Here is an 18,136-nt window from a genome sequence, read left to right on the forward strand (position 1 = left end):
CTTTACTGTAAAGTTTTAAAAAAGCTGCTTTTCGGTGCTAAAGCAGCATTTTGCCTCTCCGCTGCATTTGGCCACAGAATATCGATATCGCATCTGATGTCTTCGTTGGCAAGACAGCACTGGTAAAATCTTTTAGAGTGCCTTATCCACCCCTGACACTGCTGGGCTGTAATGTCATCACATGCCTCATCCATGGCCTGAAGGAGCGTTGCCTGCTCATATGGCTGCCTATCGTATACCTTCCACCTCCATGCCGAGGTGGGGTTCAGAAAGGGGGAGTAAGGTGGACACAACTGCTCTTCTGCCTCCTTGGCCACAACCGCGACCCTGCCCATGACCACGACCCCGTCCACGACCCTGTCCTTCCTTACCAACCTCAAACTCACCGACCTGCTCCATGCTGTCAGAAACTGCCATTCAGGTTTCTAAGCAGCCTTTTATGTAGTGGTGAAGAGATTATCAATTGTGTTGCAATGCTACTCACCTGGGCAAGGTTATTGGAAGTACTGAGACATGACTACAAACACCTGTTGAATTGATTTTGTGATCTGCATTTGTACTAATAAGCATTTGAACATTGTTGTAATATTAGGTGGTAGTATTCTGAGAATGGAGCATATGATCTAGAGTTTGGCACTTTGTATTAACAGTTTTGCACTTTGTATGTCAGCATAGGATGTAGAGTCTTAGAGCATGAATTTTGAAAGTCAGTTTGGCACTTTGCATTTTGAATTTTGTATATTGAAATTCTGCTGTGCAAAATGAGTCAAAGCAATCGTAAAAAAACTGTAAAAGAACACACCGCCAAAGAATTCACAGATTTCAGTTTCCTGGACCTTTAGTTACATGAAAAGACTGAGGTCAATCAATAAGGTCCTAACTGGCAAAACTGTGTCAACACATGGCTACTAAACCTAACCATTTGGTAGATAATGGAGAATTCAAATACGACGCTAATTATAATGAACCAAACTTGCATTATATTAAGCTTAAGAAAATAATTGAACTTAACCCCATGTTTCCAACAACCCAATTGGGAGCCTATTGGCTCTATGACGGCCAGCGTGTTTAATCAGTGTTTGCATGGTGTTGCTAAAAGCATACTATGCAGGTTTTTTGCAGCCCTTCTAGACTGAGTGTTTTTAGTCAAATAAGTCTCCTCCTCCGTCCTCAACCCCGCCAACACCTCCATTGACAACACACTCTCGAGCACTACAAGAAAAATGTTAAGTGAAGAGGTGAGGTAGTCAGAGATATTGAAAATAGCTTCTTTTTTTTAGCAAAATGAGACATTCCATGAAGACAGTAACAGCAATCTATACACTGAGTGAATCCCTTAGCAAACATTGTATGGCAGCTACTTCGTAGTGCAGATATTTTCTGTTTTTCATCTTTCGGTATTTAGCTATTCTGAACATTTAATTAGAACTGAAATGTAAACACTGAATACTGTGTGGAATAAGTATCCTTAGCAGGCCATATGTACATTATAGCTAGCTAATACACTTGTAAAGTGAATGACTTTTTCACCTAGTTATCCGTAGCCTTTATTTTCTCAAATATAACATAAGACATCTTGATGGGAGAACAGAATTCAATACAAAAGCTAGCCAGCCTTGGGCATCTAGATGCTTAAAGGCAGACACTGCAGGATTTTTTACTTGAAAGTATATTAAAATAACCATGCTAATGCATATCTATGATGCACTGGCAATCTATGTCTTTACTAAGTTTCGCCAAATTTATGCACTTTTTCTTTTCTGTGTGGGTAGGGGTGGGCATGGCTACAGGGCCTGTGGTTTGGGATCAGATTCCAGAAGTTTTTGTTGCTTGTTAGCTGTTTCAATCATGGTGCTAAGAAGCCTAGATGCAGCAAAGCAAAAAGACAAGCTGACAAGGCTAGTTCAAAAACTAGAGTCAACCTTGGAATTACTTTTGCTGGCCTGTTTTCTGTTCTGTTTTAGCTAGCTAGTTATGTTAATGTTTTCACATAATCTTTATTCAACTGTTCAATACTGTACATTATTATATCGCTACTTTGACAAATATAATAATAGTTTGTTGAACTGAAGTATCAAAAATGAGACCATCTTCATGATTATGTACATTTCTGCAGTTTGCAGTTTTACCTAATACACTATTTATTTCAAGATTACTATACTACTATTTATGCAGCTTTTCTGGGGAAAAAAAAACTTTGTTACCTCTCAAGCCAGCAAGGCCTCTCGAGTTGTGTATCCCTGTCTAAAAGGTGGAGTAGTTTGTGTTGCAGCAGGCACGTGTCTGCTGCAAGTCTGAAAATGTGGACGGTCTGCACACCATACGCCCTCAGCTAATTATGAATGTACTCCCAGCTAAGAGAACCAATGGCTCACAGCGGGTGACATCACAGTCTGCAGTGGGCGCTCATGCGCAAGCTCATGTCTCTGAACAGCGGTAAACACGCCAACGTAAGTACTGTGGTACATGTGACACCACCAGCCTGATCCCTGCCGTTAGGCTCGCATGGCCCCAGCTGAGCAAATTTGAGTGATGTCAGAAAAGGGTTTAACCTGTAGTTCAGCGGACTGTGGAAGGGGGAAACTAATGTGAAGAAAAACCAGTAAGAAAGACAGACCCAACCTTGGCCTCAGCACTGAGGGCACTAATGCCATTATGCGATGGTCATATTATGATTCATATTTAGCTCAGTCATGTATTGTACATTATTTATACTATGTACAATGCATTATTGTATTGTCTGGTGTGCATATTCTCCAGGAAATGGCTCTGGTCTTTGAGGTGGTCATGGTCTTCACAAGCTGTTCCCACTGGGAAACGTACCCACTTGGATAAGCAACTATATACTGTAGTATAGTGTAATTTAATCAAATCCTGTTTCAGCACAGAGAAGTTAATGCCTGAATTTCAACACTACAATGGCAGTGAATATGTGAGGTAAATACAGGGTTGCAGAATCACGATGTGCTGGCACTAGAGGCATTTGCATTTTGCTGAAATGCATGCCTATAGTTAGCCGTTGTAGCCACTGCAGTCATACAGTTCTTACAGAACACGTGCGTTCAAAGAAGCAAGAAAGACCCAACGCAAATAATGACGTGGATAAATAGGCTACATACCGGACTGAAATACGCGGTCACGGTTTGAAAAAAAATGTATATTTCAGTGACCAAGCGGGGACTGCCGGCTACCGAGGATTTCATTTGTATAGCACTACCATCTAGTGTTACAACAAGGCTACTGCAATGACTGGATTACTGGTAGCAAAACTCCACTGCTATTTTTACAAAAAAGATAAGAAAAGAAAAAAAACTGGAACGCTACATTACGCCACATATATTACGATTATGCTACAAAAAAGCACTTATATGTATATTTAAACCTTAATATAGCCTACTAAATAAATAAAAAGATCTATGGATTAATTTAAATTTGGTAACATTTAACGTAAAAAAAAAATCTATTTATTCGCCAAACGTTAAATTGTCATTTTATGATGACAATTCGTCATCATCGGTGAGAAAAACGCAGTTCTGTCTCATTACAGGTGGATCAATTATAGAAATGAGGCTGCTGGACAGGTGCGTAATTTGATCGCCTGGCGGCCATCTTTAAGCTCAAGAATTTTTTTAAAGCTACTGTGCGCGAAAAGGGTGAGATGACAATAGACACTGGCATGACCGTCTGTCAAAGAACAATTCTGTCAGTTATTGGAGGAAATGGTTCACCTTGTCTTCCGCATTGGCCACCTGCCTCGATCAAGCGCCTGGTTCTTTCTTTCTTTCCTTCTTTCTTTCTTTCTTTCAGCAAGATTAAACGTAACGCATGTTGTGTTCAAATACAGCGTATAAATTTCTCTAACGTTGATTCGCTTAATTCACCCTCTCCGAATTTCTCGGTCTTTGGGTTAGTTTAAAAATACATTGCATCCATAGCACAATGCACAAGCACTTGCCACTGGTGCTGGGTTACAATCAATCCACTAAGTTTGACACGTGCGTCCATCACAGACACCTTCCTGCAATTAATTATTCATTTCAGCAGTGAACCACCTTGCACTGGTGGCTACGTTTCTTAGTAAAACAATCCTTCCAGTCCACCTGCTCTGTAGGCTAACTGGGAAAAAATTCGTGACATATGGCTCAGTTATTGAGAAATAATTTCTTTAGAATAATTTTTAATGCGATGCTCGACTAAGAATAGTAACATATTTGGATCGACCACTAAGCAGAATTGTAGCAGAATTTAGAAGCAGAAGTGTTTTAATGTACCCCACCACTGCCGTTTCGATCGAGTGATAAAACGTGATGGTGAGGCTGTTGCTATAGAAACGGATAAGCAGGGAAGACGGCAAGCCCGAAGACCGAAATAATAGATTGAGAGAGACGGCTACCCTACGAGAGCAGGGAAGGCAGCGAGGGATTTCTGGATGTTGAGAACGTGAAGGAAAATAAGAAGTGGTGATTTTACAGAAAGGTAAACATCTGTAAGAAGAGGGGAAAGAGAGACATGTCGGAGAGGATTGCTTCTTGTGGAAACCTTTATGACACCACAACGCTTCTTCTACAGTACTGCAACGGTAAGTTTTGGTATGACAGTCACCTACTGAAATCCTCAAGCGGTGCAAAGTAGATGTTTCTGACCGTCTGCTAATCCAGTTACTTCCTATGGGCTCTGTCGCCTTTGCAGTTACAGGTAGCGGTCAGTCACTCTGCAGTGTTTGACAGGTTCTGATGTTGCATCAAACCAGCAGAATAGTCTACATCTGAAAAATAGACTGTAGGCTACGTAGTATATAGGCTGTAACAATAGGTGTTGCCTAACAGGCACTAGCTTATAAATTAGCCTACGTGAGTTGTGTTTTTAGTTAAGAACAGGCCATCATCGCAGTCGTATTTGTACGGATAGCCTATGAAACACCAGTTTCATTTAAACTCTAGAACAACATATCCGTAGACTTGCTAATGTCCACCTAAACACCTTATAGACCATTTCAGTCTTTTGAAAGAAATTTTAGAAAATAAACACTAAATTTGAGTCTCTACAGAGAACAATATGAATTAATTGTCTCTTAGGCCAATGCATAGCTATATTGGGTAGCCTACCTGTTTGAAGACGGGGGTGGGGCGTAAACAGTTTGACGTTGCACAGGTAGGCTATTTGCACAATGGCATACCTTTGATAACAGAAATCAAATTGTAACTGGCAGGTTTTTGGTTACGTAGGATTTCATTATTATTACAATTTTATTTTATTTTTTTACTATAATTGATGAATACGTAGCTATATACCAGTACGTTGGTTTCAAGTTATCTGCCGTGTCACTGTGTGCATCACGTGATCAGTCTTCGAAACGAGCAGGACGGGCTGTGATGTCTTAAGTGCCACGGGGAAATGCGCTACAAAGTACAGTAGAAATAGACAGTTTCATTTTGTTAAAAGTCTTTGATCAGATTTCTTTCTCATTAAATCGTCTGATACATGTTCCTGCACCCCGGCTGGAGAACAGTCCTTCCTCTGGTAATCCTATCTGCCTGAGCATACTTTTTTCCGAAGATACAGTGTTGTTAGAAGCAAGCAAGCTTAGTCACAGTGGCATCATTAAACATAGCTCAGAAAGTCTGTTATGCGTGACTATGAGAATAGCAATGTAAGAATGCATCGTGTTGCTGAAACTTCTTAATTTTTGGATGTCTTCCTTGGTGCTTATACCGGTGAGACCGCCTGAGATTCAGAACTGGACAAAGGCTTTTTTAAAGCGTAACTGAACCATTGGAACCTATGCAATACCTCAGAGCAGTACCATTGATTAAAAATAATTAGAAAGAAAAATGTTTCATTTTATATCCACATTCATTTTCTTGAATGTTTCAAACAACTAAATGTACTGAAGATTTATTTTGCATACCAAACATGTTCTGTATTGTGCAAATTTGAATTTGCAATTATTGTTTGAATTTCTTGATGCCCTGGGCAAACCATGGTGCTTTCACACGGAAGGATAACCAGCCATAACCTGAGTGCATGTATAGAATAACAGAACAGAAATTAAGTTATATTTTGTTATGAAGTACCTGGACCCAGTAGCTCAGAGCCTGGTAATAAATTGAACTCCACCCATTTAATCCCCACATAGAAATAGATGGAAATGTTTAAACTGATATGTTGATATTGCAATGCAACTGATTTCTTGTACTGTTGCTGATGCTTATTACATACCATAATAACCCCATACAATGCAGTCTGAAGCCGTTCATAGATTCACCTTTAACATTCACTTTAATGAATGATTCTGTCCTCTCGCCTTACAGATTAGTTGTTATTCAGCCTTAGTTAGTCCTCTGGTTTTCGTGGTGGTGTATGCCTCTGACTCCAAATACAACCTCCACAAATAAAACAAAGGTTTAAGGCAGACTATGCAGGATTTTTTTACTTGAAAACATTGAAAACAAATAACAATGCTAAGGCATATATACAATGCATTGATAATCTATGTCTTAAGTTAATTTTGTGAAATTTATGCACCTTTTACCTGTATTTGTTATTCTAAAATGTCTTTGGGACGTTTCTGGGCGTGGTACTCTTTTCTGTGTGGGGAGGGGTGGGCATGGCTACAGAGTTTGTTGCTAGTTTGCTGCAAAGGCAGATGCTAAGAAGCCTGGATACAGTACAGCTAAGCAAAAAGACTTTTTTTGAACAGGGCTCGTTCAAAAACTAGAGCCAACCTCGGAATGACTTTTCTTTGGTGGTGTCAGCTGAAGTTTGCCAAGGGGATGAAAAGTGATGCGGAGTTGGCCTGTTTTCTGTTGGACCTGTAAGTGACGTTACTTTCAGCGAGTTACCTAACACAGCTGGATGCCAAGTTTGGGTAGCTTTAGTATTGAATTCTGTCAAGATGTTTTCCCCCCATGGGAACTGCTGTTACTGTTTATAGTTGCAACTTAGCTAGCTCGGAAATTCACCTGCATATATTTAAATCAGGGGAAATTGATGTAAATAATATGGGGTGTAAAGATCATTATAATACTGCCTAATTACTGTTACCATCTATATGGAATCATCTATGTTGCTAAAAATACTATTTTCATTATCTCAGACCACCTCACCTCTTCGCTTGACATTTTGCTTGTAGCGCTCAAGGGTGTGTCCTCAACGGTGCAGTTGAGTGGGGTGTACAGACACAGTCTACAAGGGCTGCAAAATCCTACACAGTATACCAAAACCAAGACTAAACAATCACTGCTCTTTTATGTGTGAAGAGTCCTTGCAAATGGAAACACCTGAGCAACAGATGATACCTGTCAATAATCTGTTAACTTTTGCACAGATGAAAATGGGGGATTCATCATAAAAACGTCTGTTTCTGTAAAAATGTATACAAATAGCAAAAGTAGCACATTTCACTATACTGTTCCCATTCTTCTGGAGGGCACTGTACACCCTTCAGAGCAGGCTATGCTTCTTTTCTTATTTAAATGAAAAAAAATGAAAAGTACATGGCAACGTATCCCTTTAAGCAAATAGTAGAACGAAGGCTTTGGATGTTTTTTTTCTCCCCCAGGCGATATCATTGTAAGGCTTGCAGGTCACTTCCAGCCCTCCCTTCTCACATTCACTCAGTCGCTCCATTGCCACCTCCAATGCAGGCTGCTGGAAGACAACTGGCCTTTGCTGGAAGTTCAGTTCGATGCAACTCTCCCTCTCCTGTTATTCTGCTGCTGCCACCAGCCAGCAGGCCTCTCTGCTGGGGGCTGTGTTCTCCATCTGCCAGCAGAAGGTGACTGGGCTACCGCTCTCCAGCTGGTGACTGAAATCAAATCCACTGTCCTCTCGGTCTCAGTCCTAGGCCGGTGTCTTGGTAGCGGCATGCTAGTTTTCTCTTTCTAGTGGACATTTTGCTGCTGTGTCTCCGCACTTTCCCATGTTGGGTTGCTAGTTAGCGTATTTTCACTAGGCTCGTCCATCTTTTATTTTTATTTTTAAGCAGTGGCAGCTATCTAGCTGTTCTTCTGCCTAAACCTTATTCATGGTTTCTTGGAAGAATATTTACCTCACATCCACAATTTTTTAGTTATCCAACTTAATTCCAGTGGCTATCATCTCAAAATACAGTAGCTTACCAGTAAAGTTTTCACAATTTATATGTAATAACTACTAATTGCAGAAAGAAAAAGCTGATTACCCAGTCACAGATACACATTGCCACAACACAGGTGCAGTGGAAACACTGTGTTGTATTTTCATGTTCTGCCAGACACCTTTCACTGCAACCATTGCATACAACATGGCGGTATTTAAGGTGCTTATTTTGGCAGCTCATGGAAGATGTAGACCTACTGAGTGTCCAGTGCTGGAGGCCTGTATAGAGACGTCTCCTCTTGTTTAGTATCCATACTTAGTGCAGGTGCCTCACTGGCAGTCACTGCTGGTTTTCACATTGCAAACCACCGACCATGCTTTACAGACATTAATCTTCAACTGCAGAGTACACTTCATGTGCAATATTTTCAGGATGTTCTGACCGACAGTCTCCAACACTGGAGCGGTTTCTTAGACTAACAGCAACAGGACAAACAATAGGGCATCAACTTCCGACCTATAAGGATAATCATAAAAACCAAATTTTTTGCTACATGTGAAATGAATCTGAACATCACGACCCTACTATAAAGTTTCCATGAATGCTGATGATGTGATCACTTTCAGAATGATTTAAATACTAGGCTAATTGAATGCTTCTAACCAGCCATAGTTCTGTCAAAACAACAACAATAACAAGTTCAAGTCAAAAATGTGTATGGAAATGAGATTAAGTTGCTAATATTGTAGGCCAGTGGTTCTCAAGCTCGGTCCAGTGTATGCTGGTTTTCCTTGCAACCACAGTATTTTAACCATCTGTGATTTTTTGGGTGCATTTCGCGTTTAGAGGGATTAATTGCCCTCTTAAAACACATTTTGTCAGAAATAGCTATGCATTCCTTAAAGAATCAATGTCCCATATTCACACTGTGCTGCTATTTTGCAACCAATTAGGCCTCCATAAAGAGAGGAAACAAAATGTTTAACTGATCAAATTGACTGAGTTGAATCAATATGCCCCTATTTAGACTGCTGAACACGTTTAAATTCCGCATCATTATCATTTGCTTGCTTCTCATCTATAAAATGGACAGGCTTAGTGGCCATGTGCCCACACTTTATCCACCTCAGTCTTTAATCTGTTGAAACATGTTCCTTCTCCTTAATTAATCGTTTGCAGATATGGGACTTCTACTCTTTGTGTCATGTATTCTGAAAATGTAAAGGGATAGGCTAAATAATCCCTCATGAAAAGCACCTAATTAAGAAAATTTCTCATCTTGTTAAAATTCTGGAATTACAATTGTGGTTGGAACGAGCATACACAGTGGTACACCAGGACCGAGTTTGAGAAGCTCTGTTGCAGGCTATTCGGATGGCACGTTGAATCTGAAGCCCTGGGCGACTGCAAACTACCTGACCATGGGTGGTACGAGGTGCAAAGTCCGTTTAATAGTCTCCGGCCTTGACCCACTCCTGCTTCTCCATAGAAAAGAGCCAGATGGTAACCTCCAATGGGAGGCGATTTAGGGTTGGCTAAATAATTGAATGTATGGTATTAATATCGTATTCCTTTCACCAGTACTAAGTTTCAGACGAACCATAGGTCTTATCATGGCATTCCATTATATTCATATCCGATAATGGAATTCGAGCTAACGATAGCATCTTCGTTAACGGCTTCTCATCAACCGGTCCAGCGGTGTCCTAGCAACATCTCCTACCCATGCCCATGCTGACAACCGCAGACTCGCAATGGACCAGTGCGGTAAACGTTAGATTTACTTGATAATTCCAGATGTATAACCAATCCGATTGACGCCAGCGATCTTTCTTGCTTGGTAAATTAGACTGCTAAAATTACGTTAGCCGTTGACCGATGGATTGTGTGGTTTTGGCCACTACAAATAGGCAACGTAATTTAGCTAGTAGCTGGTATGAACAAAATGGGTTGGTCATCAGTTTTGTTGGACACACCTATCTATATTGCTTGGAAATGTAAATGAACTCGGAACTGTGGTTTGCGTTTTTTTAATTGTATTTTTTAACTTAGTGCGGGCGTACATTATTTACATGAGTTGCGGGCTCCCGATTGTTCTTCTCAGATCGGGACCAAATCGTAAGAAAAACGTTAGGTCGTAACCTCGCAACTCGCAAGGTATGAGATACCATTACAAACGGATCCGACTGTTTTACGGGCTCCCCATTGTTTTTTGCCATGTCAAAAAAAATGCGGCACAATTGGGCCGATTCTGTTTCAGTTCGCTATATGCACGGAACGTTACTTAGAACTTCCGGAAAAATATAAACCAGCTAGTAAACTTCCGGTGAAATGTAGTTGTTTTGGCGGCATCTTCAATTTTGTGAGGTAGCTATAAAAACAGTGTAAATAGCCTATTACAGTATCAATAGTTTTAATAGTTACTTTAATAGTTAGGCCTAGCAGTTATCAAATAGATTAAAAAATAGGTGACCGATCAGGTGGTGGCTCCGTGTATGACGTGCTTTCCCGACCGTGACGTCATCTGATTTGGTTGGGAGCTCGTATAGTCTATTCTCGTATAGTCTCGTATATATGCCAGGGGTACTGTAGGTTTTCACTGCAACCCGAGCAAAGCACACCTCATTCAACAGGCAGAGATCGTATTGAAATGAAAACCTACAGGATGGTAGATCTCCAGGAACAGGATTGGGCACCCGTAGTCTATGCTATCATCTGACTTCATGTCACAGTCTGAACCTCGTGCGTGAGAGGGTCACCCGACGTCGTAACCCGAAAATCGTATAATCTACGGCGCCTGATACAGTAGTTCCAAGAAATAGCCGGCGAATTAAGTAACTTTATTATTCTTAGCTACCTAGCTACTATGGCGGCTAAATTAATGTTGAAATTTAGACATACCTGTCCAGCAGAGACAATGGATTGTAAAGCAGGACTACTGAGTTAACTGGATAACTGCACGTTTCCAGAGCTGTTCTGAGTTTTACACAGTGAAGTTATCTAGCTAAATCAGTAATCCTGCATGGTGGTACAGGCGCTCAACCCTACCTGCTCCTGAAGCTCATCACCTTCTGAATTGTGCCCTGATGTTTATCCTGTTTTTCGAGGGAGCTCTGTCCAATTTTATTTTCTTCTTTTTGGCATTTGATAGTGAGGCGTTACAGGAGGTCGTTTGTCCACTATTGGTGAAACGTTCTTTGTCGACATAGCGTTGTGTCGTTCGCGAACGATTCGTTCAAAAGAACCAGCCATTGATTGGTTCACTTTGTAAACCATTTTGCTTTGAAGACAAGACCTCATTTTAGAATGCAGAATTTGAGGGGAAAAAACACAGTATATGATGCTGAATTTATCTTACAGCAGCTCTTTCTGTGATTGCTACAAATTAAGCATGACTATTCCCTGATATTTTTCTAAAAAGTTACCTACTGTATCCTGGTTTGAGTGCAGATACTTGAATTTTGTAATCTTGTTATGTAATCCGGATTGCATGCAATCCATTACTGCCCAGCATTGTTGATAATTTATATGTGAGCTAAAAAAGCTTGAATCAAATTTATTTTTAGCTATTGCTGAATCTTCAAAATAGTGATTGCACTGCATTTGATCTGGACAGGTGGTTGTCCTTCTTTTGGAAGGGAAAAGTAGGGAACTTGATTTTCTCCGGGCCTGTGCAGTTCTCCAGCATCAATGCTGTGATATATTTGGATCTCTGAAACCAAAGATTGGGCTATTTACTGGGGTCAAAAAAGCTGTAAGCCAAACAGAATCGGGTCTCAAGTCAGTTTTGTGACTTTTTGCCAAAAATGTCATTTTATCTGTGATAATTGCCGGCAATTTTGTAAGGGTTTCATTCAAATGTAAGGGTTTAATTTAATTCACAGGAACATTTCAGATGTGTTTCAGATTATTTGCCATACCTTACATTGACCCCAGTACAGTATGTTTCAGAAGCTTCTTATAAAGGCGTTTGTTTAGTTGTTGTATGAGTAAGCCATGATATGACCCAGTTTATTTTGTACTTTGGTTAATATCCCTAACCATAATTTTAGCCTGGACAACAATGGGAACATATATTAGTGTTTTTGCAGTTAAAATTAAGTTAAAATTAAGTGTAACAATGTTTTTCCAAGTTTGACATGACATAATCAAGCCTTACATGCTCTCTCTCAGTATGTAATGGAAATCTAGTGCCATTTATGTATTTAATGATAATAATTTAAAGTCTGCAGAAAAAAACCCAGTTTCCCAAACGTTTGCCTCATCAGATGTATAAGTACTAACAACATGGCTTTTGGTCCCATTTAGTAAACTTGCCATTTTTATGCATTCATACATTTGATTTTTTTTAAAAGTGATGCTAAATTGCATACCCATCTATATCTAGGATCAATTTACCTGGTATCCCCTGGTGCAAGTAATGCAGTCTGGTTTGAACTGTGTAAAAACATATTAACATGAGACTGGAGCCCACAACCATCTGATGCTGTGAACCCTACAGCACACCTAGCTGTCTGCATTGCTGTGGGAGAGCTATATCAGCTATACCCAGCCCACTCCCTACAGCCAGTATCACCTCCCTGTTAGCCCTGCTCCCTGTTAGCTCTGCTCCCTCCCTGTTAGCTCTGCTCCCTCCCTGTTAGCTGTGCTCCCTCCATGTTAGCCCTGCTCCCTCCCTGTTAGCTCTGCTCCCTCCCTTTTAGCTCTGCTCCATGTTAGCTCTGCTCCCTCCCTGTTAGCTGTGCTCCCTGTTAGCTCTGCTCCATGTTAGCTCTGCTCCCTCCCTGTTAGCTGTGCTCCCTCCCTGTTAGCTCTGCTCCCTCCCTTTTAGCTCTGCTCCATGTTAGCTGTGCTCCCTCCCTGTTAGCTCTGCTCCCTCCCTGTTAGCCCTGCTCCCTCCCTGTTAGCTCTGCTCCCTCCCTGTTAGCTCTGCTCCCTCCCTGTTAGCTCTGCTCCCTCCATGTTAGCTCTGCTCCCTCCCTGTTAGCTCTGCTCCCCGTTAGCTCTGCTCCCTCCCCGTTAGCTCTGCTCCCTCCCTGTTAGCCCTGCTCCCTCCCTGTTAGCCCTGCTCCCTCCCCGTTAGCTCTGCTCCCTCCCTGTTAGCCCTGCTCCCTCCCTGTTAGCTCTGCTCCCTCCATGTTAGCTCTGCTCCCTCCCTGTTAGCTCTGCTCCCTCCATGTTAGCTCTCCCCCTCCCTGTTAGCTCTACTCCCTCCCTGTTAGCTGTGCTCCCTCCCTGTTAGCCCTGCTCCCTCCCTGTTAGCTGTGCTCCCTCCCTGTTAGCTCTGCTCCCTCCCTGTTAGCTCTGCTCCCTCCCTGTTAGCTCTGCTCCCTCCATGTTAGCTCTGCTCCCTCCCTGTTAGCTCTGCTCCCCGTTAGCTCTGCTCCCTCCCTTTTAGCTCTGCTCCATGTTAGCTCTGCTCCCTCCCTGTTAGCTGTGCTCCCTGTTAGCTCTGCTCCCTCCCTGTTAGCTCTGCTCCCTCCCTGTTAGCTCTGCTCCCTCCCTGTTAGCTCTGCTCCCCGTTAGCTCTGCTCCCTCCCTGTTAGCTCTACTCCCTCCCTGTTAGCTCTGCTCCCTCCCTGTTAGCTCTGCTCCCTCCCTGTTAGCTCTGCTCCCCGTTAGCTCTACTCCCTCCCTGTTAGCTCTGCTCCCTCCCTATTAGCTGTGCTCCCTGTTAGCTCTACTCCCTCCCTGTTAGCTCTGCTCCCTCCCTGTCAGCTGTCCTCCCTCCCTGTTAGCTGTGCTCCCTCCATGTTAGCTCTGCTCCCTCCCTGTTAGCTCTGCTCCCTGTTAGCTGTGCTCCCTCCATGTTAGCTCTGCTCCCTCCCTGTTAGCTCTGCTCCCTGTAGCCCTGCTCCCTCCCTGTTAGCTGTGCTCCCTCCATGTTAGCTCTGCTCCCTCCCTGTTAGCTCTGCTCCCTCCCTGTTAGCTGTGCTCCCCGTTAGCTTGACTCCCTCTCTGTTAGCTGTGCTCCCCCCCTGTTAGCTCTGCTCCCTCCATGTTAGCTGTGCTCCCTCCCTATTAGCCCTGCTCCCTCCCTGTTAGCTTTGCTCCCTCCCTGTTAGCTCTGCTCCCTCCCTGTTAGCTCTGCTCCCTCCCTGTTAGCTCTGCTCCCTCCCTGTTAGCTATGCTCCCCCCCGTTAGCTCTCCCCCTCCCTGTTAGCTCTGCTCCCTCCCTGTTAGCTTTGCTCCCTCCCTGTTAGCTCTGCTCCCTCCCTGTTAGCTGTGCTCCCTCCCTATTAGCCCTGCTCCCTCTCTGTTAGCTCTGCTCCCTCCCTGTTAGCTGTGCTCCCTCCCTGTTAGCTCTCCCCCTCCCTGTTAGCCCTGCTCTCTTTCTGTTAGCTGTGCTCCCTCCCTGTTAGCCCTGCTCCCTCCCTGTTAGCTGTGCTCCTTTCCTGTTAGCTCTGCTCCCCCCCGTTAGCTGTGCTCCCTCCCTGTTAGCTTTGCTCCCTCCCTGTTAGCCCTCCCCCTCCCTGTTAGCTGTGCTCCCTCCCTATTAGCCCTGCTCCCTCTCTGTTAGCTGTGCTCCCTCCCTGTTAGCTCTCCCCCTCCCTGTTAGCCCTGCTCTCTTTCTGTTAGCTGTGTTCCCTCCCTGTTAGCCCTGCTCCCTCCCTGTTAGCCCTGCTCCCTCCCTATTAGCCCTGCTCCCTCTGTGTTAGCTCTACTCCCTCTCTGTTAGCTCTACTCCCTCCATGTTAGCTCTACTCCCTCCCTGTTAGCTCTGCTCCCCGTTAGCTCTACTCCCTCCCTGTTAGCTCTGCTCCGTCCCTATTAACTGTGCTCCCTGTTAGCTCTACTCCCTCCCTGTTAGCTCTGCTCCCTCCCTGTCAGCTGTCCTCCCTCCCTGTTAGCTGTGCTCCCTCCATGTTAGCTCTGCTCCCTCCCTGTTAGCTCTGCTCCCTGTTAGCTGTGCTCCCTCCATGTTAGCTCTGCTCCCTCCCTGTTAGCTCTGCTCCCTGTAGCCCTGCTCCCTCCCTGTTAGCTCTGCTCCCTCCCTGTTAGCTCTGCTCCCTCCCTGTTAGCTCTGCTCCCTCCCTGTTAGCTCTGCTCCCTCCCTGTTAGCTCTGCTCCCTCCCTGTTAGCTCTGCTCCCTCCCTGTTAGCTCTGCTCCCCCCGTTAGCTCTGCTCCCTCCATGTTAGCTCTGCTCCCTCCCTGTTAGCTGTGCTCCCTCCCTATTAGCCCTGCTCCCTCTCTGTTAGCTGTGCTCCCTCCCTGTTAGCTCTCCCCCTCCCTGTTAGCCCTGCTCTCTTTCTGTTAGCTGTGCTCCCTCTCTGTTAGCCCTGCTCCCTCCCTGTTAGCTGTGCTCCCTCCCTGTTAGCCCTGCTCCCTCCCTGTTAGCTGTGCTCCCTCCCTGTTAGCCCTGCTCCCTCCCTGTTAGCTCTCACCCTCCCTGTTAGCTATGCTCCCTCCCTGTTAGCTGTGCTCCCTCCCTGTTAGCTTTGCTCCCTCCCTGTTAGCTCTCACCCTCCCTGTTAGCTGTGCTCCCTCCCTGTTAGCTCTCCCCCTCTCTGTTAGCCCTGCTCCCTCCCTGTTAGCTGTGCTCCTTTCCTGTTAGCTCTCCCCCTCCCTGTTAGCTCTCCCCCTCCCTGTTAGCTCTGCTCCCTCCCTGTTAGCCCTGCTCCCTCCCTGTTAGCTGTGCTCCCTCCCTGTTAGCTCTGCTCCCCCCCGTTAGCTCTCCCCCTCTCTGTTAGCCCTGCTCCCTCCCTGTTAGCTGTGCTCCTTTCCTGTTAGCTCTCCCCCTCCCTGTTAGCTCTCCCCCTCCCTGTTAGCTCTCCCCCTCCCTGTTAGCCCTGCTCCCTCCCTGTTAGCCCTGCTCCCTCTCTGTTAGCTCTGCTCCCTCCCTGTTAGCCCTGCTCCCTCCCTGTTAGCTCTCCCCCTCCCTGTTAGCTGTGCTCCCTCCCTGTTAGCCCTGCTCCCTCTCTGTTAGCTCTGCTCCCTCCCTGTTAGCCCTGCTCCCTCCCTGTTAGCTCTCCCCCTCCCTGTTAGCTGTGCTCCCTCCCTGTTAGCCCTGCTCCCTCTCTGTTAGCTCTGCTCCCTCCCTGTTACCCCTGCTCCCTCCCTGTTAGCTCTGCTCCCTCCCTGTTAGCTCTGCTCCCTCCCTGTTAGCTCTGCTCCCTCCCTGTTAGCTCTCCCCCTCCCTGTTAGCTCTGCTCCCTCCCTGTCAGCTGTCTTCCCTCCCTGTTAGCTGTGCTCCCTCCATGTTAGCTCTGCTCCCTCCCTGTTAGCTCTGCTCCCTGTTAGCTCTGCTCCCTCTCTGTTAGCTCTGCTCCCTGTTAGCTCTGCTCCCTCCCTGTTAGCTCTCCCCCTCCCTGTTAGCTCTGCTCTCTCCCTATTAGCTCTGCTCTCTCCCTGTTAGCTCTGCTCCCTCCCTGTTAGCTGTGCTCCCTCCCTGTTAGCTCTCCCCCTCCCTGTTAGCTGTGTTTCTCCCTGTTGGCTGTGCACCCTGGGCCTGTGCCAGCTAGCATAGCAGAGTGGTGCATTGGGAGGTGTGTAGGGAGGGTTTCTGCTCGGGGACGTGGGGTGGGCTGCGCAGGGGCACGGAGCTGCAGGAGAACAGGCAGGGAAAGCCCCTGAAAGGGATGTAGACCGGCCGTCAGCAAGCCCCCGAGAGCTCTCTGACCCGCGAGCGGCATGGCAGGTAGGGACGCCGCTGTCGCGGCTCGCCAGGGAATATTTCAGACGAACCGGGCGCCAAAGTTTCAGGTTCCGCCGCGAGGGCTTTCTGGACCCCTTCGTCTTCCCTGCAAACCCTCCTTTAACCCCGCTCCACTCCTCTCCTCTGTGCTTTTCCCTGAGTCATCTCCACCTGTCATTAACCTTCATGCATTTTTCACAAGGTTACCACCTGCTACATTGCTATAGACCCTTCACATGTCATTCAACAGGGGTACACATTTAACCCTCTCACGCTTGGGGGATTTATTCATTTGAACGATGCACATAATGTGCGACGTGCGAGAATTTAAATTTCATTGATGAACGTGATTTCCATTTTGCTTGCCAATGGGAGGCAGGTGCGGTCTGAATTGTCCTAGGGAATAGTGCTGCTGTGAGTGCACTCCAGGGCACTGCAGCCATTGGCTGACTGATTACAAACACTGTGTGCTGTCCTCCATCCCGAGCGTGTCTGGGTCTCTGCAGATTTTTTCCTCTTTGCTGGAATGTGTTCACACTTGAAGGAAAGGGTTTTGTGTCTTTGCAGAATCCTTTGTCTACACTTTACCAAAATGATGCTCGCTACTTGTATTTCTACTTTTATAGCATACATGCAGTGTTGTGTTGACAACAGAATGTCAGTTTTCTGGTCATTTTGCCTGTATGTATTTTTATGAATGAGTTGTCATGCCATTGATTTGAAGTTATCTTTATACTGGCTAATACAAATCATGTTGATCACTCTGATGCCAGATATGCCACACTGGCATATATTTTTGTATAGTCTATATTTTCATATCGGCAAGCTTTAAGCTTCTACCAAGCAGATCATAGGACGAATGGATGCCTTGGGCCATGATAAATTAGACTAATAGAGGTTATTCAGTATGGGATGAACTCATTATGAGGGAAAGTAGCAATGTTAAAGTGAGCTGTGCTGTGCCTTTAAAATAAACAGGAAAGCAAATACTTTGATTCCAGTATTTAATTCTTCCATTTTCCAAATCCAAACCTATCCTTAGAAGGGGATGTGTGATGTTTGAATCTGACAGATAAAAATTTGTATTTGAGCCTGAGTCAGTTATTTGCTGCGGTTGCTTAAATTTAGCCGTTGGTTGCCTTTTCCGCAGGTCCCATAAATTTGGTCGTAATTACTAAATGTAATATTGGACAGGCTTTTGGGTATCAGCTGCTGTTTAAAATTCAAAATGCACCATTTAACTGATTGACTAATACCCCTAGTTTATTTATCATTTTACACTTATCATTTTTCTGTTGGAAACCTAGCACATAAAATGCTGTTTTGCCCTAGAAAATCAAATCAGGGGTTTGCTTCCATTCAGCCAGAAGAGCATTAGTGAGGTCTGGCACTGATTGAGCGATTAAGCCTGGCTCCCAGT

General features: G+C 44.7%; 1 protein-coding gene across 3 annotated transcripts in view; it reads left to right on the plus strand.

Annotated features, from left to right (window-relative positions):
* The first annotated feature begins 4,080 nt into the window (after nucleotides 1-4,080).
* LOC118209727 (echinoderm microtubule-associated protein-like 2) overlaps nucleotides 4,081-18,136 on the plus strand; it is a 44,098-nt gene continuing 30,042 nt past the window's right edge. The window contains exon 1 of one of the 3 annotated variants that reach the window (XM_035385296.1): nucleotides 4,081-4,579. In XM_035385296.1, the coding sequence (XP_035241187.1) occupies nucleotides 4,510-4,579 (70 nt within the window). In that variant the 5' untranslated portion in view covers nucleotides 4,081-4,509. Of the gene's footprint in view, nucleotides 4,580-9,819; nucleotides 9,848-16,611; nucleotides 16,720-18,136 lie in introns of those variants that run through there. The other 2 variants (XM_035385297.1, XM_035385298.1) reach the window with 2 other exon arrangements.

This window comes from Anguilla anguilla, chromosome 12 (genome assembly GCF_013347855.1).
Source record: "Anguilla anguilla isolate fAngAng1 chromosome 12, fAngAng1.pri, whole genome shotgun sequence".
Taxonomy (NCBI): Eukaryota; Metazoa; Chordata; class Actinopteri; order Anguilliformes; family Anguillidae; genus Anguilla; species Anguilla anguilla.